At 40.5% G+C, this 23,258-nt stretch overlaps 1 protein-coding gene across 2 annotated transcripts in view; it reads right to left on the bottom strand.

Annotated features, from left to right (window-relative positions):
- TNKS (tankyrase) overlaps positions 1-23,258 on the bottom strand; it is a 213,458-nt gene that overhangs the window by 7,378 nt on the left and 182,822 nt on the right. For both annotated transcript variants that reach the window (XM_008274070.5, XM_089327292.1), the window contains exons 18-24: positions 18,486-18,674; positions 13,676-13,913; positions 12,232-12,314; positions 6,037-6,157; positions 4,416-4,513; positions 1,072-1,146; positions 112-217 (exon numbers count right to left, since the gene is read on the bottom strand). In XM_008274070.5, the coding sequence (XP_008272292.3) occupies positions 112-217; positions 1,072-1,146; positions 4,416-4,513; positions 6,037-6,157; positions 12,232-12,314; positions 13,676-13,913; positions 18,486-18,674 (910 nt within the window). The remainder of the gene's footprint in view (positions 1-111; positions 218-1,071; positions 1,147-4,415; positions 4,514-6,036; positions 6,158-12,231; positions 12,315-13,675; positions 13,914-18,485; positions 18,675-23,258) is intronic.

Below are 23,258 nucleotides of genomic sequence, written 5' to 3'. Positions count from 1 at the left end.
AAACAAGCCATGTTCAACCCAACCCTACTACGGTCAACAGCATAGGGTTTTCACTGCTGTGAGTTTTGCAAAAGCCCCGTCCGCCCGCACGTGCCGGCGCCACGCCCTCACCGTGAAATAACATGCGCTCGTTGTGATGGTTGTGATTCTCCTCCGAGACCTCCTTCTGTCTGTGGCAGAATCGCTCCCTCAACTTCTTATTGACAACTTTTTGAATCTGTAAGGATGAAGAAGAAAGCAGCTATTTGCCAGTGAAATGTACATTTACGTCTGAAACTGAAAAGCATGCTTGCCACTAAGAAGGTTCAGTTTTTGTTGTATGCCAAAGGCAGGATTTTTAAACGCTGAGCTTGCCATCTCCCAGCAATTCAGATGGTAACTCCAGCTTTCAGCCACATGATTTTCACTTTGGATTTTCTTATTCTGTACCAGACCTGACTGATACAGAGGTTTAGAGTTATAAAAAGTCAAAAAGGTTCTTTCTAGGCTTTTCCCCAGCTTGATGAACTTTAGGCCTGTGCATCTATATATTTTAAATAAGGTTCCTGAGTAATTCTTATGTGCACCAGTACAGCTTCCTCAGGTCTGTTAGCCCCACATGGTACACTAGCTCTCAACAGATTTTACTCATTTTCATACAGCCCCTTTAAAAAAGGGTACAAGCTATAAATTAAGATACTGAGATTAAGAGATATACACACTCCGGTATAACCTCTGACTCGAGTAGATTGTAAACCTAGGCCTTTAATGTTACTCTCAAGTGGTAATAAAAAAAAAAACCACTGTCAGCGAGGTCCAATCTCCACAGGCGCTCACGTGTCACAAGGTGCGCCACGAGGTCACCAGCTGAGGCGCTGGTGTTCCCCGAGCCTCTGTTCCTACAGAAGACTGGCTTTGGGGTGGGGGTGGGGTGAGAGTTACTGCAGGGAGGACAGTGACATCTGACTTCAGCATGACACAGTGCTGATCACCAGGGTTTGAAAACAGGACTTTGAGGAAGTGTGCATGGCCTAGATTTCGCTTTCAGGCAAGCCCTCCATATGATTCTCAGCAGGACATTTTAACACTTACTCGAATGACATTGTATCTGTTGAAGATGCCCCCAGCATTCCCGCCATCTCTGTGTTCTCGGATGGTACTCTGCATCTGGAGAGCAAAATATAGCAATGAACCTCATGAAAATCATTTGGTGTATAATTCTGAAGACATTCCTGTTGTTTTCAATATTCCAGTTCTATTGTATTGCTTCACTGACAAGTACAAAATTCAGCATTAATAAATAGAGTTCACTATTTATGGGCCAACAGATTTAGTGGCTTAAATATTTTTGAGGAGAAAACAGTTACAAACATAAATATTAAATTTACATACTTTGTTTATTTTCTAATAATAGTTTTGAAAAGAGTTCCTCTAAACCTAATGGGAAAACATACAGAAAAATATCACATTAAATCATCTAAAATAACAACTATTATTTCATGCTATTGAGAATGAGAAATACTGTGATTAAGTCAAAACTAAAACTACTCTAATGGGACAAATTATTAAAAATAAATAATTTTTTCAGGGCTGGCATTGTGGCTCAGGGGGTGAAACTACTGGCTGCAATGACAGCACCCCACAGGGGCACAGGCTTTAGAGTCCTGGCTGCTCCACTTCTTCTCCTTCTTCTTTTTTAAAGATTTATTTATTTATTTATTTGAAAGACAGAGGTACAGAGAGGCAGAGGCAGAGAGAGAAGTCTTCCATCTGCTGGTTCACTCCCCAAATAGCTGCAATGGCCACTGCTGAGCCAGTCAGAAGCCAGGAGCCAGGAGCCATTTCCGGGTCTCCCACACAGGTGCAGGGGCCCAAGCACTTGGGCTACCCTCCACTGCTTTCCCAGGCCATAGCAGAGAGCTGAATTGGAAGTGGAACAGCCGGGACTAACTGGCACCCATAGGGGATGCTGGTGCCACAGGCTTAGCCCACTATGTTACAGTGTTGGCCCCTGTTCCACTTCTGATGCAGCTCCTTGCAAATGTGATTGAGAAAGCAACAGAAGATGGCCAAAGTACCTGGGCTCCTGCCGCCCACATGGGAGACCCAGATGTAGTTCCAGGCTCATGGTTTTGGCCTGTTCTAGCCCTAGCTGTTGCAGCCATTTAGGGAGTGAAGCAGTGGATGGAAGATCTCTCTCTCTGTGACAGTGCCTTTCAAATAAATAAATAAACTTCAAAATATATAAATAAATACTTTTTCAAAAAAAATAAATTTTTGGAAAGTTCTCTAGGTGAAATATTCTATATTAGTTCAATAGTCTTTAACTGGGGATCTCTATGTATGTATAGAGAGTACAGGGGAAGTTGTATATAACTAAATGAAATAACGAAATGAAATAACTTTCTTCTAATCACTAACCTTTCCCCCATTCTCCAAATTAAAAATAATTATTATGGAAAAGAAAAATGTTTTAAAGATTCAAGTTTTCATAGTATTGATTCACAGGGTGAATTCCCTATCTCATGCTCCCCATTTGTGAAGATTACTGATCTATTTGATATTCCAATCAGAATTTACTAACTTCTAGAATAATTCAGTATAAGACACTAGATTGCGACAGGAAGTCTTCCTGATACTCAAGCTAAGTATGAGCTCAAAGACTTTCCTAGGATAACTGGTTCAGGACCAGTCCTTAATGTGATTTTCTAGCATGGGAATGAGAATGATAAAAGCATTCATTAAAAAACAACAACAATTAAAAAAATGTAAATGCCAGCATGCCTTCCCTGCTCAGGTATTTGCATAATGGAAGTAAGCATTAATTATCTAATGGAATTAGGCATGTTGCTTATCATGGGTGAGAAGTGAGACATAAGTCATCAGTGGAGAAGATAGCTCAGTGGTATCTATCAGGAGGTTCACAAACATAGCCTTACCAAAGGGCTTCACATAATTGTGACTGGAGACATGAAATATGACACAGAATTATGAAGTAGGCTTCAGAAGCAGACATGAAAATTAGGCATATATTTTATAACCATATTCTCTAACTACATTAAAATAAGGATTAGAGGATGTTTATCTATGAGGTACGATTCTCACTCTGTTTCATCCTTAGGCACCATTCTAAGATTGTAAGATTATAAATAGTTCTTTTTTATTTATTTTTTATTTTATTTTTTTATTTTTGACAGGCAGAGTAGACAGTGAGAGAGAGAGACAGAGAGACAGCGTGGTGTACCGCGCTGATCCGAAGCCAGGTGCTTCTCCTGGTCTCCTATGAGGGTACAGGGCCCAAGCACTTGGGCCATCCTCCACTGCACTCCGGGTCACAGCAGAGGGCTGGCCTGGAAGAGGGGCAACCGGGACAGAATCTGGAGCCCCGACCGGGACTAGAACCCAGTGTGCCGGCACCGCAAGGCGGAGGATTAGCCTAGTGAGCTGCGGCGCCGGCCATAAATAGTTCTAATAGGATCCTTGCATGAGTTTCAAGAAAGTCTCCAGAATAGAAAGACATCTGCCCAACCCATGCAAACTCTAGGCTTATGACCTGAAAGCAAGGTGGCATAGTTCTAACGCAGTCACACTTTAATTCTGGCAATATTCCACTACCATGCAAAGGAGACTGAATAATATAGATATACCATATGACCAGCAATCCCACTATTGGGAATTCACCCAAATGAAATGAAATTAGCATATGGAGAGTCATCTGTACCCCATGTTTATTGCAGCTCAATTCACAATAGCTAAGATATGGAATCAACCCAATTGTCCATCAACTAATGATTGGATAAAGAAATTATGGCATTTATATAATGTGGAATACTACTCAGCCATAACAAAGAGTGATATCCTGTCTTTTGCAATGAACTGGAAGCAACCAGAAACTATTATACTTAGTGAAATGAGCCAGTACCAAAAAGACAAATATCATACGTTTTCCCTGATCTGTGGTAACTAACAGAGTGCCATTTTGAGCTCTGATGATTGTTTACAGCCCTTGTCTCTACTGTTGAGGAACAGTGTTTTTTTTTTTCTTCTATTTGTTGAACTCTTTACTTAGTATAGGGTTAATCTTATGAGTATAAAGTAAACTGAAAGTAGATCACTGTAAAAATTAAGAGGGAATAAGAGAGGGAGGAGGAGGAAGGGTGGGAGCATGGGTGGGAGGGAGGGGAAGGGTGAGAAGCATCACTATGTTTCTAAATCTGCATATATGAAGTACATGAAATTTTTTTACCTTAAATAAAAAACATTAATTAAAAAACACCAAAATAAAAATAATAAATAGAGCTGTTGCTCATTTTTAAAATAGGAAAAATAGATAGGCAGGTGGCCACAAGATAATGTAAGATGATCCTACTTCTGGGAAAATGGGTTTAGCCACAGGTTTCAGGAAAAGAAAATTTCAAATTTTTGATATACATTACCTCTTCTTCTACTGACTGATATTCTTTATCCTCTGGAGCAAGATCCAGCAAGATAGTCCCCTGATTAACACAGTGAAAAGTCAAATAAGGATTGGTACCTGTAGAAGAGAAAAAAAAATCAGCATATAAAACAACATTCTGCACCACCCAGGCTCTATTTTAGGAAAAACTTCACCACAAACAATTGATATTTTGGAATATGCCTAAAGTATTTGAAATTCCAACCTAACACAGAAGGTTACATTGAATAAATGTACCAAAAACAAGAGAAGAAATGAAGATGTGTTTGTGGATCAATCTGATCAGGTTTTTTTTTACCTTTTTTTTTTCCTTTTATTTGACAGGTAGAGCTATAGACAGTGAGAAGGAAACAGAGAGAAAGGTCTTCCTTCTGTTGGTTCACTCCCCAAATGGCTGCCACGGCCGGTGCTATACCGATCTGAAGCCAGGAGCCAGGTGCTTCCTCCTGGTCTCCCATGTGGGTGCAGGAGCCCAAACACTTGGGCCATCCTCCATTGCCCTCCCGGGCCACAGCAGAGAGCTAGACTGGAAGGGGAGCAACCGGGACTAGAACCTGGCGCCCATGTGGGATACCGGCGCCACAGATGGAGGATTAACCAAGTGAGCCATGGTGCCGGTCCCAATCTGATCAGTTCTTACAGAGCTCCCTGTAAACATGGCAAGGATCAACAAATTGTTGAAATAAAATTGTTGAAATAAAGTCAATCATAAACACAGGGAAGCTGTATCTGACCCAAAAGACACATACTTATTTACAATGCAACAAGTCTAAAATACTTGAATTATTATTTGTTAAAAGTGTCACTACATGACAGAAATTTATAACAGCTTCAGAATACATTACCTTTGTTAATTTCATGGGTGGACTAAAATATAGAGAAATAAATAAGACTCAAGCACAAAGCCTAACTTGAAGTGTCATGTCACTCTTGCAATTTTGTTAGCTCTGTGGCTTAATTCATTAATTCAAATTGTTTATCTTTCCTTGCTTTATCATATAGTTAAAGTGCTTCTACCAAATGGAGAGATGATAAACATGAAAGACAAAGATAAGAGACTTCTAACAGCAAAGCACAATGGACAAAGACTGAGCTGATAATCATGGACCAGGGAGAAAGCTTCAAGGTGAGGTAAGAAAGGTCAGATACTACAAAAAAACACGATGTTATGAGTATCTGATTCCAGCCTAAAAGCAGTAGGATCCACTAAAGGGTTTTAAGCCAGAGTGATCTGATTAGATACTCATTTTGTAGGGTCCTGGGGTTACTGTGGGGAGAAAGGAAAGCAAAGGTAGAGACTGCTGATGAGCTGGAAGGCAGCCATGACAGCACAGGGAGGCAGGGACAGTGGTTTGGCTTCGGTGAGAGCAATGGGGAAGGACAGAAGTACAGAGATTCTAGAGCAGTTTAGGATATAAAGTGTGTAGAGAGAGAGGGCAGAATGCTTCTCAGATCTTCCCAGCTGTAACTGAGAGGGGGGAGGCAAGGGGTACAGCAGCAGTGTGCATGGGCTCCGGCTCAGGTGGCCTGAGTTCACACGCCAGCCCTGATATTAAGCTTGCACCACTCATTTCTGGTCTATTATTTTCTGAATGGCTTACCTTGCTGTCCACCTAGAAGTCTTTCTACTCCTTTGATTAATTTGTGGCGATGTCCATATGCATTGATGCCTATTTCTTTCAACTCTTCATGACCCATGTCAGCCAGAACATCTAGTGTAATCTGCAAAACAAACACACTTGCTGCTACATCTTTCAGAGTTCCTCAGACTACAGAAGCGCTTCCATTTTTCCAAAATGCTTTACCATACAAATTCAAGAAATTCTTTTGTTTCCTTTATAAGCATAAACTTGCAATCCTGTTAAAGTCACTCTCATAATCTGATCAGCTTTTTTGCTCACTTGAAATAGTCCTTATTTTTTTTTTTAGTCAGTGGAGAATTAGAAAGGGAGAAATAATACTATAGAAATACAAGGTGAGCGTTGCTATAATTTCTTCTGATTACTGTATTTAATTCTACATCTTCTGCTTGCCTCAAAATATAGGAGGCACCTATAATTTGAAAATGGGGATGCCCCAGCTCCCACTTGCCAGCAGGTAGAAGTGCACACAAGGGAAAAGGAGACGTGTTGAATACAGTTAGATAGAATGTGGAAAAGGAGTAAGCAGTTTTGCTTCACTAGATCTTAGATAAAGATAAAGAAGAACTTCCCAGTGCTGAGAAATATTCAAGCCTGGTACAGGCTGCCTGCGAAAGTGGTAAGATAGCTATCTGAAGTACAGACTATTTTATAGAGAAGCTACATTAAAAAAAAAAAAATCCCAGTTTGGACAACAGAAGACACAGTAGACAGTTTTTAAACTCTCTTAAGACATTGTCTGAATTAATAATCCCTGCTGCTTAACATACATTCCTCTCTTTAATTTTCGGTTATTTGTCCCTGTAGATGGAGATGTTTAACTGGCTCAAAATTACCTAATGCCTCTGTGCTCAAAGTAACTGTGCCTGCACCCCCACCCAGTGGCAGCACTTTGAACACTCAGGATGAAGTCTCCCGCAGGGCCACTTCTTAAGGGCTGAAACAGGCAGTTTTACAGCCCAGAAGAAGCTGGCCCCTGGGATCCAAACACTAGTTCACAAGATTAGCCTTTGACTTTCTTCTTCCTTGGAAAACTGAGCAATCGTTTTACAGACACTCCTTTTCAAACTGAAAGGTATTATGAAAAATTGAAATAGCTTTTTTCCAACTTTATACCTGCACATAACATTTTAAAAACTGACAAATTAGACCTGGAGGAGCTCAGCTGATTTTTACTGTCAGAATGAAAAAGATATAATGAGTCTGACAGTCTCAGTGCAATGAACATATATCACTCACTTTTTGAAATAATTTACTATATTGCTTCTAAGTGGCCATTTAAGAACTAATTGCTTCATTGTACAAAATGGGCAATTCACTTTCAATCACCCAAAGGAAGTTTTCAGCAAAGCTTTTAAAGAGCAACAGTTCTGAAATACATTTGAGACAGAATGGTTCACAAAATAGGTGTCTTCACATTTCTATCTAGAAGTGATCTTAATATAATTTGAAAACCACGTTATTGATACCCCATTTTTTCTTGTAAATATATTCTATCAGTTTAAGTACAGTTCACTAAAAATGAGATCTCATATTGACGTGATAACTTCAAGTTAAAGTATCCCTCACCCTTCTGAACTGACACACACAATGCATATCTGGAGGAAACAGAAACAGGCCAGCCAAACACAGTCTCCTCCACGATGTCCTAGAAGCAATGCAGAAGCTTCATCTACTTGTTCCTTATAAAGCACTGAGCACGCAGTGAATGTAAAGAATTTCTAACCGAAGCCACACAGCACCCTGATAGATTATAATCTGTCATTTAGTTCGGAAAGCAAGGTTCAGAACGGGCCTCCTACCTACTGTGAAAAGCAGCCTCTAAGACGGCCTCCATTGACCCCTACACCTCCTGGTATCTGTGTCTCGTCCCCTTGAGTGTGAACTAGACTTACTGGTGCTCATTCTAACAAACCTAAGACTGCAGAAGTCAGGAGACACCACTTTTCATGCCAGGTTGTAAAAAGATTGTGGTTTCCGCCTGGAGTGCTCATCTGCCGGCCTGCACCCCGGGGGGAGCCAGCTGCGATGCTGCAGTAGACAGAGACAGTGAGTCCCATTCTTGCGGCGTGTGGGCTCAGCGATGGTGGCTGCATGTTGACTAGCAGGATCTCTCCCCTGTTGGCTTTGGTAAGGAATTATGACATATTAGGCCCAGATGGTAAGGAGTGGAGGCCTCCAGTCCAACAGGCTGCAAGGTACTGACTCCTGCCCATGACTGTAAGCTTGGAATGGGATCAATTCCCCCAGTCGAGTATTTAAATGATTTACCAGCCCTGGTAGGCACCCTGACTGCAGCTTTGTGAGAGACTCAGAAGCAAAGGGCAAAACTAAACCATGCAGACTCCTGACTCACAGATGTGTTGTTTTCAGCTGTTAAATTGGTGACGATTTGTCAAGCAACAACAGATAAATAACACATACCACATGCTCATTCCATGGGGAGCTCTGTAAGGTGAGGGGTCAAGGTCAAGATGGGCTAATACTACGAGTGAAGTTGGAAGTGGCCCCCACTCTTGCCAAGTGAGAGCCTCCAGAGGAAACCACAGAGCGGGCAGACAGCGGGACTAACTGCATTGCATACCTGCAGTCTGAGGCATCTAACTGCGCCATGCTCAGATCCTGGACCCACAGAAACTGCGGGATACTCAATATTTATTTTAAGTCACTAAGTTTTGGGTTAATTTGTCATATAGCAGTAAATAAAAAATGCCTCTGGGCTATCTTGGCATTTATCTCATTTGATGCTTACTTATATAGCTATATAGAAAGAATAAATAAGAAAATGAGTATTCAAGGAAAAAAGAAAATATTTATTAGGTTGAAATGAAGGAGACAAAGGATCGAAAGATATTAACATCTGAAATCTGATAAGCAAAGAAGGAATGGCACAATTTATAAACCTATAATGGAATTTATATACATACATTTTGTAATTCCATCCATCCATTCACCATGCATCCTCTCATCCACCCACTATTTGTTGTTCAAAGCACCTTCTCTCTTCCCCACTCCATAAATATTTTCAACTATCATCACATATTACTGGTCAGAGTTACAATGGGGGAAATTCTAAGTTATGGAAAGGGTCATCAAATTTATTACTTCATAACTGAATGCTAGATAAGTAACATTTGCAGTTGAAATACAAATAAATCCGATTGCTTGAAGACTGGACGGGGCCCAAAGACAGTCAAATACAGTTCAATATGATGGATGGTAATATCACTTGTCTGGGGAAGAGGAAGTGTAATAGAGAACACACATTAAATGCAAGAGTCAAAGCACTGATCAAGAAAAGGCAAAAACAACATCAATGGAAGCATTCATTCAGAATAAACCGACAGTGAAAGGAGAACAAGGAAACTGATGAAACCAGGACAGGCTTTCAGAGGACTGATGGGAAATCAGTAAAAAGAGAGAAATATGCCAGAGGCAGTCAGTAACTGAGGAATATACAATACAAAGTAAAAAAGAAAACATAAAATTATAACGCTCACTGACAGAAAGAGTGGACCTTGAAGTTATGTGAAAATGTTTTAATAGTCAATGACGTTATCTGTTTGAGGCAGGGCCTCTGGATTCTATGCAAAGACATGAGATTATTGTGGAGATGATTTGGGAAGAAGGGATATGGCTATAACATGGCTAGAGCAGAGGATAATGCTTTTAAAACAGATTCAATATCTTCAGGGAGAGAAAAGAGAAAAAAGTCTTAAATGTAAGATGTTCTCAGAAGGAATCTCCACACCAGAGTACAAATGGTAGGAAAGAGAAATTACCACAGTCTCAAAGTCCTCGCCACCAGACAGCAGAACTCTGAAGCTCCACTAAAGGCATTCTCAAACCTTGTGCACACGGCACAGCAAGCAGATGACTGCATCCCACATAGGAGGACCTGGATCTGACACCCGACTCAGTTTGACTCCAGCTTCCCACTGACGTAAACCCGGGGAGGCAGTGAGGATGTCTTAAAAGTGGGAGACCCCGGGGCCGGCACAGCAGGTGAAGCTGCCGCCTGCAGTGCTGGCATCCCATATGGGCGACGGTTCAAGACCTGGCTGGTCCACTTCCAATCCAGCTCTCTGCTTTGGTCTGGGAAAGCAGTAGAGGACAGCCCAAATCCTTGGGCCCCTGCACCCGCGTGAGAGGCCTGGAGGAAGCTCCTGGCTCGTGGCTTTGGATCGGCTCAGCTCTAGCCGTCGCAGCCATCTGGGGAGTGAACCAGCAGATGGAAGACCTCTCTCTCTCTCTGTCTCTGGCCCTCTGTAACTCTGCCTTTCAAATAAATAAATAAATATTAAAAAAAATGTGGGAGACCCAGAAGCAGCTCCTGCTCCTGGCTTCGGACTGGCCCAGTTCTGGCTGTTTTTGGCCATCTGGGGAATAAACCAGTGGACAGAAGATCTTTCTCTCTCTGCCCCTCTCTTTGTAACTGCCTTTCAAATAAATCAATCTTTTCTTTTTTTAAAGAAACTTAATTTTACTAAGAAAAAGAAAAAAAATCTTACAATGTAATTGATCTGAAAAAGAAGAAAAAGAACTGAGGTTTTTAATTAACTCCAAACTGCCTGTAGGCCTACAAAGAAACCAGAACAGGGAAGGCCATGTATGGAATTTGGAAACTATGGCATATAGAGCATAACTAAAAAAAAAAAAAAAAAAAAAAGTGTGCTGATCCTAGAATATGGGAGGATTTGTGCAGGTGGGCAGGCAGTGGAATGGAGAAGTTCGTAAACTGACTAGGTCTTGCAAAGCTGAAGGGCTGCACTGCACTGTAGTGCACTGAGTGGTGGCTCTCCAGAGGCTACGGCTCTAACCCCCAGAACCCACGACTGTGCCCTTACTGGAAAGAGATCTGGAAATGTTTTTCTAGATGTAATTAAGGATCCTGAGAAAGATTAGACAGGCTTATAAGGGTAGGTCCAAATTCACTGTGAGTGTCCCTATAAGAGATACAGAGAGGAGAATACAGACACAAAAGAGAACGCAATGTGAAGATGAAGCGGTTTGAAGGAACGTGGCTGCGAGCCGGGGACACTGCCAGGCATCAGAAACTAGAGGCATGGAAGGCTTGCCCTTGGAGCCCTGGGGTCCAGGAGGCACAGCCCTGCTGACATGTCCAGAATTTCTGTTAAGCCCCACATTTGTGGTAATTTGTCACCACAGCCTTATGAAAGTTAATACATTATGTAGATTAGAGATGCGGTTTCAGTGGAAAGCAGGGTAAACATTAAATCTAAAACACACAAATTGATTATACTCAGGGTAGATTTTGGGACACTTAAAAATTACAGTCATTCTATTACACCTGCCCCAGATTATAAGTTACCTTCCTTGGCTACAGGATAGACACAGATGTTAAAAGGGTGATTATAAATCTCTAAACAGCTTCCTATTCTAAGATTTTATATATATATAAATAACAGGCAATTTAAACTCAGGAACTTATTATCATTCAACATTTAATGCTGATCATGATAATAAAACCATCCAATATTAAGTTAAAAACTCTTTATCCTATGCAAAGGTAGCATGATAAATAGGATTCTATAAACACCCTAATGATGACTCCATAACTAATGATGGCGTAGACTTTTACAGACCTTTAAGCTGAAAATAGGATAGTCCATTTGAATGCATTGCCAATTTTTGGCTCAATGCTAATTTAGACTCCAATGGAATGACAACAACTTCATAAAGGGATGATTTTAAAAAGGTACAAATGGCTAAGTATTTGCTGTCCAAGACTTTGCTAAATACTAAATATTTAATGAAACAGTTTCTCATTGGTTATAAGGGGACATCTAGTCACATCAGTAATGAAATGAGATGGATAAATGCCAACAGCTTTAGAAACAAAATAACTAAAAGCAATTTTGAAAGCATCCGTTTGAAATGGTTTTATGGTTGAAGTTTGACGTATGACAAAATATATAAAGCCAGCCTACTTGTAAATATAAACCAAAATAACAAAGACTCTCGTTTTTTAGATAATTTTGGGATGAATTATAAAATATGAGACTCCCTGGCTTCTACAGAAACGTGTTGTGGGTTACAAAATAGCTATTAAAAAAAAAAAGAAAAGAAATAATGAGTGACAATTAATAATTCTTAATGTTTAATTCAAAGACTCAAATATATACAAGAGTTTACCTGTTCTGTTTCAAAGATATCCCGAAGATGTTCAAGACCAAGGCTTTTTAGGAACTGGCTAATATTCATGTCAAGACCCGCAACTGAAACAGAAACATATTAAAGTTTCTCAGGAGCAATTTTATGAATACAAAGAAAATTTCAATTTCTTTTTTTTTTAAAGATTTATTTATTTGAAAGTCAGAGTTACACAGATTGAGGAGAGGCAGAAAAAGAGAGAGAGAGAGAGAGAAAGTGAAAGAGAGAGAGAGGTCCCCATCTGATGGATCACTCTCCAATTGGCTGCAATGGCTGGCCGGAGCTGCACTGATCTAAAGCCAGGAGCCAGGAGCCTCTTCCAGGTCTCCCACATGGGTTCAGGGACCCGAGGACTTGGGCCATCTTCTACTGCCTTCTCAGACACAACAGAGAGCTAGATCAGAAGTGGAGCAGCCAGGTCACGAACTGGCACCCATACAGGATGCCAGTATTGCAGGCCAGGGTCTTAACCCACTGTGCCACAGTGCTGGCCCTGGAAATTGCAATTTCTATTTAAAGTCATGGCTCTCTGACATCCGTGGCTGTGCAGCTGATTTTACACAGCATAATATAATCCAGACTGAAGATGAGGTCTGAGTAACCGTTTTTCACCTTTACAATAGTGTGAAAGTGATACACATTCAGTAGAAAGTGGACTTCACTTCAGAGTTTGAATGTTGATGTGTTCCTGAACTAGTGATGTGTGGCCTGACCCTCTCTAGCGCTGCTGGGCAGCAGTGGCAGTCCCACTGTCAGCCACAGGGTCATGAGGAAGAACAACCAGGGCTCTCCAGTGTGCGCGTTGCTCAGCTAGGCTGCTTGGTAGCTTAGGGGAGCTCAGTGCATTTTCAGCTTATGATATTTTCAACTTATGATGGGTGTATCAACTTGTAATCCCACAGTGAGTTGAGGAGCATCTGCATATAGATTTAATTCAGACATTTCAAGTTATCCCTAAATTTGAGAAGTAGAGTGCTTTATCAAATCAGGAGTATTTACATTAATTCTAATATTATAGTTAGGACTAGATTAATATTATAGAATAATAATTACAGCATTATAATTGTTCTATTAGAACAAATATTTAATATATAAGTATAGAATGCTCTAATTAGCATAATTAGAATTGAACGTTTTTAATGAATTAAAAAAGTCCCTCCTAAAATGACCTCCCAGTTGTTTTCGGTGATGACAGTGGTTTAATAAGATACTATGGTTGGAAATGGAGGTACTAGAATATGCATACTAAGAGCAATGTGGATGTTTAGAAACTTGCTAGTCTTCTATGAAGTATCTAAGGTGTCAGGTGTTTGAAGTTGCAGACAGGATGTGACTAAGTGAGGCATTTAATAGCTACCAATAGAAAGCAGTGAGTCTGTCCCTCTGAAGAAAAGAATAAGCAAAGAGAGTTCAAAGGTCCGCTTACCTTCTCCTTCCTTCCTTTCTGTACCAGCTGCACCGTCCCCTGCGTTCGAGGCTCCTCCTACTGCCAGCTCCGCCAAAGGGCCAGTGAGGTTATCAATGCTGCTAGCAGCAGACAGGCAGGAGGGGGTGGACGCTGGTGAGATCAAAGAGGCACTCACTACAGTAGCTTGAGGTTTAAAACAGGTAGGTAAGGCCTCTGGGGGCATGGCATCTATCAGCAAAGCTCTGATATCGTCAGCCTGAAATCATAATTAAAATAAGACAAACACAAATTACTATATTTTAAAATGTTACATTTCCCACACTACGGACCACATATTTTGTGAAATTTGTTCTTTAATAAAAGGATTCTTATTGCCTTGAGTTCTGGTCATTCCTCTTGCTTTCCTTCTCTTATCCACAGCTCCAAGAGACTCAGTAATTTCAGTAGATAGGACTGGAGAAACTATGTAATTCTTAGACATATTTCTTATTTTAGGACATTAATTCTCTCTTACAAAGAATTTCCATATGTGCTTTTAAAAAATTATTTATTTGAAAAGCAGAGTTAGAGAAAGAGAAGATCTTTCATCAGTTAGTTCATTCCCCCAAATGGCTATAATGGCCAGGGCTGGGCCAGCCTGAATCTACATTTGGGTCTCCTATCTGGGTAGCAGGGTTACAAACACTCAGGCCATCTTCTGCTCCCTTCTCAGGCAGACTAGCAGGGAGCTGGATTGGAAGTAGAGCAGCTGGGACTCAAACGGGGGTCAGATGGGATGCCAGTGTTGTAGGCAGCATGTTAACCACTAAGCCACAAAGCCAGCCCTACTCTTTTATTGCTTAAACAACTATAATAATCTTTGGTTATTTGGTGTACACTTAATGTACAATTAACATGTATTAATTTTTATGTTTTTTTTTTTTTTATATTTCTGAGTTATCGTTTTGGTTTAAAAAAAAAACTTATTTATTTGAAAGTCAGAGTGAGAGACGGAGAGACAGAGATCTTCCATCTGCTGACTTGCTTCTCAAATGGCCATAACAACAAGGTCTTTGGTCTGATGCAGACCAAAGCCAGGAGCCAGGAACCCAATCCTGGTCTCCTACATGGGTTAACAGGGGTCCAAGTACTTAGGCCATCCCCTGCTGCCTTCCTCGGTACATTAGCAGGAAGCTAGACTGGAAGCCAGCACTCAGATATGGGATGCTGGCTTCACCTGCTGTGCCACAGTGCTGGCTCCTGGTAAAACTGAAGGGCTGACTACTTGGCTGGTTTATTCACAAGCTTCCCAGTTCATACATGTGAGGTGAAGGTGCTGTAAGAGTATGCAGGAGGTTGTTTCCAAAGCCATCAGCTACTAATTCCTTCACCACGCAGTGCATGCCACTCCTCCACCCAGAGGGGACATCGATTTCCCTCTCCACGAACCTGATTTGCCCTGTGAGTTGCTCTGACCAATAGAACATCAAGGACGTGATGCTCTGAGCCTTTTGAGAAAGGCTTTAAGAGGCTGGCAGTATCTACATCTACTTTCTTAGAAGCCACGCTGTAACTAAGTGGGCTGGACTACTGAGTGCTGAGACACACTATGAATTAGGGAGAAAATCTGCAAGATGAAAGGCTATCTTGGATGCTCCAGCCTCGGTTGATTTCCTATTGAAGAGAGCCATACAGACTGCAGAACTGCTCAGCCGAGCCCTCAGCCCTAGAACTGAGAAATAAATGGTGGGTTAAGCCCCTCTCTCTGTTTTTGGATGGTTTGTTTTGCAGCAAGAGAGAAATGATATGAAAATTGGTACCTGGAAGTGGAGTACTGCTCTAACAAAAACCCAAGCTATGTGCCTTTGGCTGGTGCCTGAAACGTGGCATGGTGACTGTTTGTGGCGGCTGGAAGACAGACAGTGGCAATGGACAGCTGGAGAAAGGGACACTGATGCTCTGGAATGCCCTGGCACATAAGGTACTATGGAAGGTCAACAATGACCCTAATACACTTGTAGGTTGGCTAACTGTCAACCACACTGGCTTGTTCTATCTGGCCTTGAAAAAGCGCAAGAGAGAAATGAACTAAGATAAGAACTGCTTAGTTCTCTTTAAGGACACATATTCACCCAAGATTTGCTAGGTTTGCAGCTTCTGATTAGCAAGTTTCTCAAAGCTAGAAAAAGCTTCAGGCCCAAGATCAAATCTAGGTTGTTGATAATAAAACATGGCCTCAGAGTAAAAATCAATTCAGAGGTAGGCATGTATTACATAAGAGTCTTAAAAAGAGCTTTGGGGTGGCGCCCTTAGAACTCTCTCAGCTAGATGAAAGAGACTGTAGGAGTCTTAGAGGCATTGCCCCCTAGCTCCTTGGCTTGCAATCCAAATTAGGGAGGGACATGCCTTGAAGAGATTTGTGAGGCTGCCTTTGTCTGATGGAGAAGCAAATAACTTGATAAGAAACTCAAACATTTATAGAGGAGTGTACCAGTCTGGACTAAAAGGGACAGACTGATCAAAATGAAGAAAGGCTCAATCAAGATTCCCAGCTTCCTAGGAGCAAGGAACAACAGGTTGAGCAAGCCATTTAACAGCTAGATATGGGGCATTTTTTTATGAAAAGAGAAGGATGATTCAGAGGGCACAGCCAAGAGCTACAGAAAACCACCCCCTGGGGAGAGAAGTGGGCCTTATTCAAGGTCCAGTCCCTAATTTCAGAGTAGAAGGCGCTACCAACATAACAGGTGCCGGGTTTGATTTCAGAGCTGCTATGGATCAGTGCTGTGAATACAGCTTAAATGCAGGAGACCTGTAAATAAGTCGTGCTCACCAGAGGCCTGTGATAGATTACACATAGTCAAAATCTTTGCTCTTTTCTCTTCAAAGAAGTGGAGTCTATTTTCTTATCCCTCAAATATGGACTGACCTCATGACTTGCTTTGTCTCACAGAATGTAGTAAAGTGCTAGCATGCCAGTTCCAGGCTTAGTCTTAAGAGAAATGGCAGCTTCTGTTTTCTCCCATGAAGAAATTCTAGCAAACCTCTAAATGGTAAGACACCACATGGAGTAGATAGGAGGTCTCATCTTTCTTGTGGTCTCTGCCAAGGACCAGGCATAGGAGTGAAGTGACCCTTACATTCCTGCTCCAGCCACAGCTGTATACAACTGCATACCTGACCTCAAGTGAACTTCCTAGCCAAGGTACAGAATCATGAGAAATAATAAGTCATTATTAAGCCACTGTTCTGAAAGTTTGTTACTCAGCAGATTTCTAGCTTAAAAATTAGAAATTATTGTAACTCCCTATTTTCCAAAAGTTCAGGGAAGATGATTCAGTATTTAATTTTGCAGTTACGATATTTAACCCACAAACATTTCATTCTTGGTTTTGAAACATTTTTTAAAAATTTATTTTCATTTCATTTGAAAGAAAGACACACACGCAGACATACAGAAAGAGAGGGATCTTCCATCTGCTGGTTCTCTCTCCAAATGCCCACAAGAGGTAGGGCTGGGCCAGGCCAAAATCAGCAGAGCGGAACTCAATCCAGGACTCACACATGGTAGGCAGGAACTCAATTACTTAGGCAATCACTTACTATCTCCTCGGGCACACATTAGGTAGGTGGAGTCAGAAGCAGAGCTGGAACTCGAGGCCAGCCACTTTGATATGGGATTTGCGTATCCCAAGTACTATCTTAATCATTATCTCAAATGTTAACTCTAGGGGCCGGCACTGCAGCACAGCAGGTTAAAGCCCCAACCTGCAGCGCTAGCATCCCATATGGGCACTGGTTCGAGTGCTGGCTGCTCCATTTCCCATCTAACTCTCTGCTATGGCCTGGGAAAGCAGAGAGGATGGCTCGAGTCCTTGGGTCCCTGCACCCTCGTGGGAGGCCTGGAAGAAGCTTTTGGCTCCTGGCTTCAGATTGGCAGAGCTCCAGCTGTGGAGTGAACCAGCAGATGGAAGACCTCTCTCTCTCTCTCTCTCTGGCTCTACCTCTCTCTGTAACTCTTTCAAATAAATAAAATAAATAAATAAAATGAATCTTTAAAAAATGTTAACTAGTATTGGAAAATACTTCTATACTAATCAACTTTTATATCTTCATAGAGTGATCTGCTGGCTTAATTTTCTTTGGCCATCTCACAGGCTTGCGTGACTTGTTATGAACATCAGTTGCTCTACAACTACATGCCAAATACAGAAGGTGCAAGACATTCTACTAACTGTAATTCTTCGAGGAGATACTCTAGAAATGTGCTTTCCTAGGATTCTTGTTTTTCCATTCAAGCTAAGTGTGGTACAAAAAGCTTACTGTTTAGTTTGTCTTAACAGTTTTAAATTGCATATATTTAAACATTTTTAATCAAATTTTTAAAAATATATTTGAGAAAGAGAGACAGACACACAAAAGACGGCCAAGGAGAGCTCCCACCTGCTGGTTCATCCTTCAAAAGCCTACAACGGCTGGGGCTGTGCCAGGCTAAAGCTAAGCGCTGGGAACTCAATTCAGGTCTCCCACATGAATGACAGGGACCCAAGTATTTGAGCCATCATCCGCTGCCTCCTAGTATGCGCATCAGCAGAAAGCTGGAATCAGGGGTAGACCTGGGACTCAAACCTAGCAGGCACCCCAACCAAGGTTTTAAACACCGTGCCAAAGACCCATCCCTTAAGTTACATTTTAATACAAAAAAGTGTGAACTTCAAAAAATTTCAGAAAGAACTCTCTTTCTATTCTAAGCAAAATAAGCATTACTAATGGTAAACTTATTGAGCCCTAGAATTTAACCCTTTGAAAGTATAATGAACAATACTGAGTACTTGAATTGAGAACTTACTGTTGCCAGATCTAAAGGCGTCTGGCCCTCTTGGTTCTTCATGGTTGGGTCTGCACCGTGTGCTAGGAGTAGGGCACATAATTGTGTCCTTCCTTTTTGGGCTGCTTCATGAAGAGGAGTAAATGCCCACTTGTCTGTTGCATTTACACAGGTATTATATTTGATCAGTAATGCTGCTATGTCGACATGCTGAAGCAAAACAAGAGAATGCACAGTGAGATCGTTAGGGAAGCTCCATCAAGTACACTTGCTTTTACTGTAGTTTCATCTGTAATATGTTTGTTCTAGGAGAAAATACATTCTTCTCCCTGTATATTGGACTCCATCCTTTCTTGCCTCCTCCAAAATCTCAATTCCACAATCATTCTTTTATCCTGTAACTCTTAATGGGCTTTTTTTTTTTTTTTAAAGAATTCAGCCTTCTAATGTATCAGGTCTATCTTAAAAACAAATATATCTTTTAAAAGCTTTATTTATTTATTTGAAAGGCAAAGTTATAGAAAGAGAGGGGGAGAGATAGATCTTCCATCTACTGGTTCATTCCCCAAATGGCCACAATGGGAGCTGGGCCGGTCTGAAGCCAGTAGCCAGTAGCCAATAGCCAGGAGCTTCTTCTGGATCTCCCACATGGGTGCAGGAGCCCAAGCACTCGGTCTATCTTACACTGCTTTCCCAGGCACATTAGCAGGGAGCTGGATTTGAAGTGGAACAGCTGGGACTTAAATCAGCCTCCATATGGAATGATGGCATCATCACAGGTGGCAGCTTTACCTGCTATGCCACGATGCTGGCCCTTAGAAAAAATATGAGTGTACTCCAAAAGTTCATGGAAAAATGGAGTTAAAAGATGTTTATTTTGGTGCAAAAATTTTTGAAATCCATGCATTTTTCCATGGACTTTTTGAAGACTCCTCATATATAAAATGAATTAGTATCTGACCCTAGATCTTCTACTCAAGATCAAATCCACCTGTCAAACTTTTCAAATGTGCATTCTGTACCCATTGCTTCTCTTCTCATTTCTCTTCACATCTACTGCAATCTGATCTACTTACTGAAACACTCATCTCAAGGATTTTCAATGTTTCTTTTCTTCAGTTTCTAGGAAACTAACAAAACAACATTTTACAAAAAAAATTAGTCTGTCATGTCCAAAAGGATTTAGGTGTAGAGGAAATGTTAGCAGAAGACACAGTGGTAACTCGGGCATGAGGTGATGAGACAGAACTCTCATGGTTATGGCAGAATGGAAAAGGGGGCTAAATCTGAGAAATCTGCAAAGGAGCAAAAAAATTTGGGTTAGAAAGACAAATTCACTCCATATGAAGAAAGAATAATAAAAATATGACAAATAATAAAAATATGACAAAATTGGGAGTGGGGGTGGTGTCCAGAAGATGAAAAAAAACACAGGTGGAACTATCAATAGAAAATAAATAGCAAACGTTAAGTAGGAATGACATGATGGAAGGATAAGGTTCACTTTTGAAGTAAAGCATTGAGACAGTGATGCTCTGTAATGGTTGGACAGAAAAGGCTGGAGCACAGACAGAGGCCATCAATTATTCACTCCCTTATACTCCCAGAGCCACTCAGCTGCTAAGCATCTGCTGAGTGTCTACCAAAGGCCTGGCATTGGGAGGAGGAGCTCTAGGGAGATTACAAACTGGAATATTAAATTAAATTAACAGTTGCAGTCACTTAATAAATGAGCTCATTGAGAAAAGAATATAGAGAGATAATTACAGAAAGATAAAGCTGTGAGAGCAGTATTTTGAAAAAAGTGAAAGAAGAGTCCTCAGAGGGGGACAAAAGAGGGACATAATTGTAGAACTATAAAGGTGTGGAATGATGAAAGCCAATGTAGAAGAAAATTCAAAGAAAAACGGGTTCTCTCACGGGCAGCTCTACATAGCAAAAAGTTTCAGCTTCTTCCCAAAAATCCTTATAAAACTGATTATACACAGGTAATACTGATTCAACAACTAGGCTTTAAAGATTATTAAAAATAACTTGTATATGTTTATCAACACATTTACAGATGGAAGGTACCACTAACGAATTCCTGAGATCTCATCCAACCCCAATATTCTGTAATTTTGTAAGAATGGCATAAGTTGTATTTCTTACGGATATATTTCCTAGTATATCTTGGTCATTTTTGATAATTAACTCAGAAACACATCATCTGTTAAGAATACATTTCTAACTCATGCTATTGCTCAACTACAAGCAGTCATCTCTTGGTATCTACCAGGGATACCAAAATCCACAGATGCTCTAGTCTCCTTTATAAAATGGCATATCTGCATCTAACCTCTGCACAGCCTCTGTTTACTCTAAATTATCTCTGGATTACTTATAATTCATAATACAATGCAATAACTCTGTAGGGGATAATAAAGGTCTGTACATGTTCTATATAGATGCAATCTTTCCCCCACCTTTTCCAGTGTGGTTGCTTCAATCAGCAGATATGGAACCCATGGACAAAAAGGCCCAACTGTGCTAGGCTATTTTTATGTTTCACTTATTTATTTATTCATCTACTCGAAAGGTGAGGGTGGGAGAGGGAAAAGGGAAAGCAAAAGAAAAAAGGGAAAAAAAAAAAAAAGAGTGAGAGTGGATCTTTCACCGACTGGTTTATTCTACAAGTGCTTACAACAGCCAGTGCTGTGCTGGGCTGAAGCCAGGAGCCTGGAGTTCCATCTGGCTCTCCTCTACGGGTGGCAGGAATCCAAGCATTTGGGCCATCATCTAGGCCCTCCCAGGATGCATTAGCAGAAAGCTGAATCTAAAGTGGAGTGGCCAGGACTGGAACTGGATTCTGATGTGGGATGTGTGCATCCCAAGCAGTGTTTTGATCTGACGCGCCACAATGCCCATCCCTATCGAGTTTTTTGAAGTGGACGAGTGTGAGAAGGGGAAGAGAAGGGGAAGGTGAAGAAAGATCCCAAGGTGGGATTAAAGGAAAGACCAGCCCCCACAAGATGGGATTTAAGGTATGCTACTTCACGTCTTCCTTAAGTCACAGTCTATGGAAGACATTCACTTCAAAAAGAACAGGCACTTTTTCTGAGTTAGTATTGAAGCTTTTTATAGAACACAAATATTTCTGAATTTTCGAAAACAAAGTGAAGAAAAATTATCTTAAAAGAAAAAGTACAAATGAATGAACTCCTAAGAAAAGCTTCCGCATACGTTCTGATGATATAAAGTCAAAAAAAGAAAAAAGAAAAGCAGCAGCATACTCAGATAAGGCTTCTGAGAACACGCCAGTTCTGATGATCCATTTGGGACTACGAAAACAGCATAAAATTGATTCTAAACCTTAATTATTTTTAGGATTTCTAACATAAAAGATGAAAACAGAGGCACCATCTGTGGCATTATCAAAATCACTTAAAACCTACCAACATCCCTCATTTAAAGGATGTATTTTGGAAAAAGAACAACTTTGTTAGCCCAAAAGCATGGAATAATTTCAAGCTTATCTCCAGTGAGGTTATATGCTATTTAAATTGTACTTTTGATGACTAATTTTATTCTACTCCCATGTTTATTGGCAGAACAACATAATTTGGTAGAGTAATCTTCACAGTCTTCCAAAATTAGATAATCCTAGAGAAATTATGTGGTCTTTGGACATGTGTGTGTATAAAATGAACTATGTATCTGGTAGGTACTATTAAACTTTCTTTATACTGAATTTATAGTTTATGCCTAGAGAAACCAATTATATGTCTGTTAAATTTGCTGAAAAATGTCTGAAAGAGCAATGAACAGGAGGAAGTATATGACTACTCAAGTAGACCACAAACACAATTCTTAAGCTGTTTAGTTCTTTTAAACAGCTCAACCACTGGGAGAAGACATAACTGAAATTTAAGGCTGACCAATCCAATAAATAAGTAGCAGTCCTGCTACTCTATTCAATCTGTAAGAGGACTGGACTGAACTAAAAGGTCTAGAAAAGGACTTGAACTCTGGTGGAATGCTTCCAGGAGAAAGAGCCAATTTCATATGGTTTCAGGGTCTAACTGCAACACAACATGTCTTAGATGAAAAATCCAACATGAAAACGTTAGGAAGGTGGGAAATAGGGAGAAGAGAAATGTGCCCAGGCTCTGGCGACAGCCATTTAATCATACAAAGGCTTTTTATTACAATGATGTCATGAAATCCTCCGAAGATATATTTTAGAGAGAAGACAATAGGAAATGGAAAAAGTGGAGAAGGAAAACTAATTGGCCAAATGATTTACTCTTACGAGAAAACAAAATTATATGCTTTGTGCTAATAAATAAATCAATGCTTTACATTTATGGAAGAGAAGAAAAATTAACTGTCTTGTATAAACATACATTCAAAAATAATACAAGACATTGCACTATAAAGAACACTATACAGAATAAGGTATAAAATGTTCATGTAAATTCTCATGAAACTTGCAACTTTTATTTGAACTTCTTAAAGCTATGTATTTATTTCTGTATTTGGAAAAACTGAGGTGGCAAGTGTTTTTTATATTAAAAAAAGGCCCAGAGAAATACAGAGAACAGACTGAAGCGCTCTAGCGGAAAAATTACCAATAAATAAATAAACACAAGAAGTAAACAGGTTTTTTTGGAAATTCACAGACACCATATTATTATTATTTTAAAATTTATTTTCAACTACCTGAAAGGCAGAGGGAGAATGGGAGCCAGAGAGATATCTCCCATCCACTGGTTCACTTCCCAAATGCCTGCAACAGCCAGGGCTGGGCCAGGC

Source organism: Oryctolagus cuniculus, chromosome 2, assembly GCF_051225735.1.
Source record: "Oryctolagus cuniculus isolate XC-2025 breed Fujian yellow rabbit chromosome 2, ASM5122573v1, whole genome shotgun sequence".
NCBI lineage: Eukaryota > Metazoa > Chordata > Mammalia > Lagomorpha > Leporidae > Oryctolagus > Oryctolagus cuniculus.
This window is presented reverse-complemented; position numbering and strand designations above follow the sequence as displayed.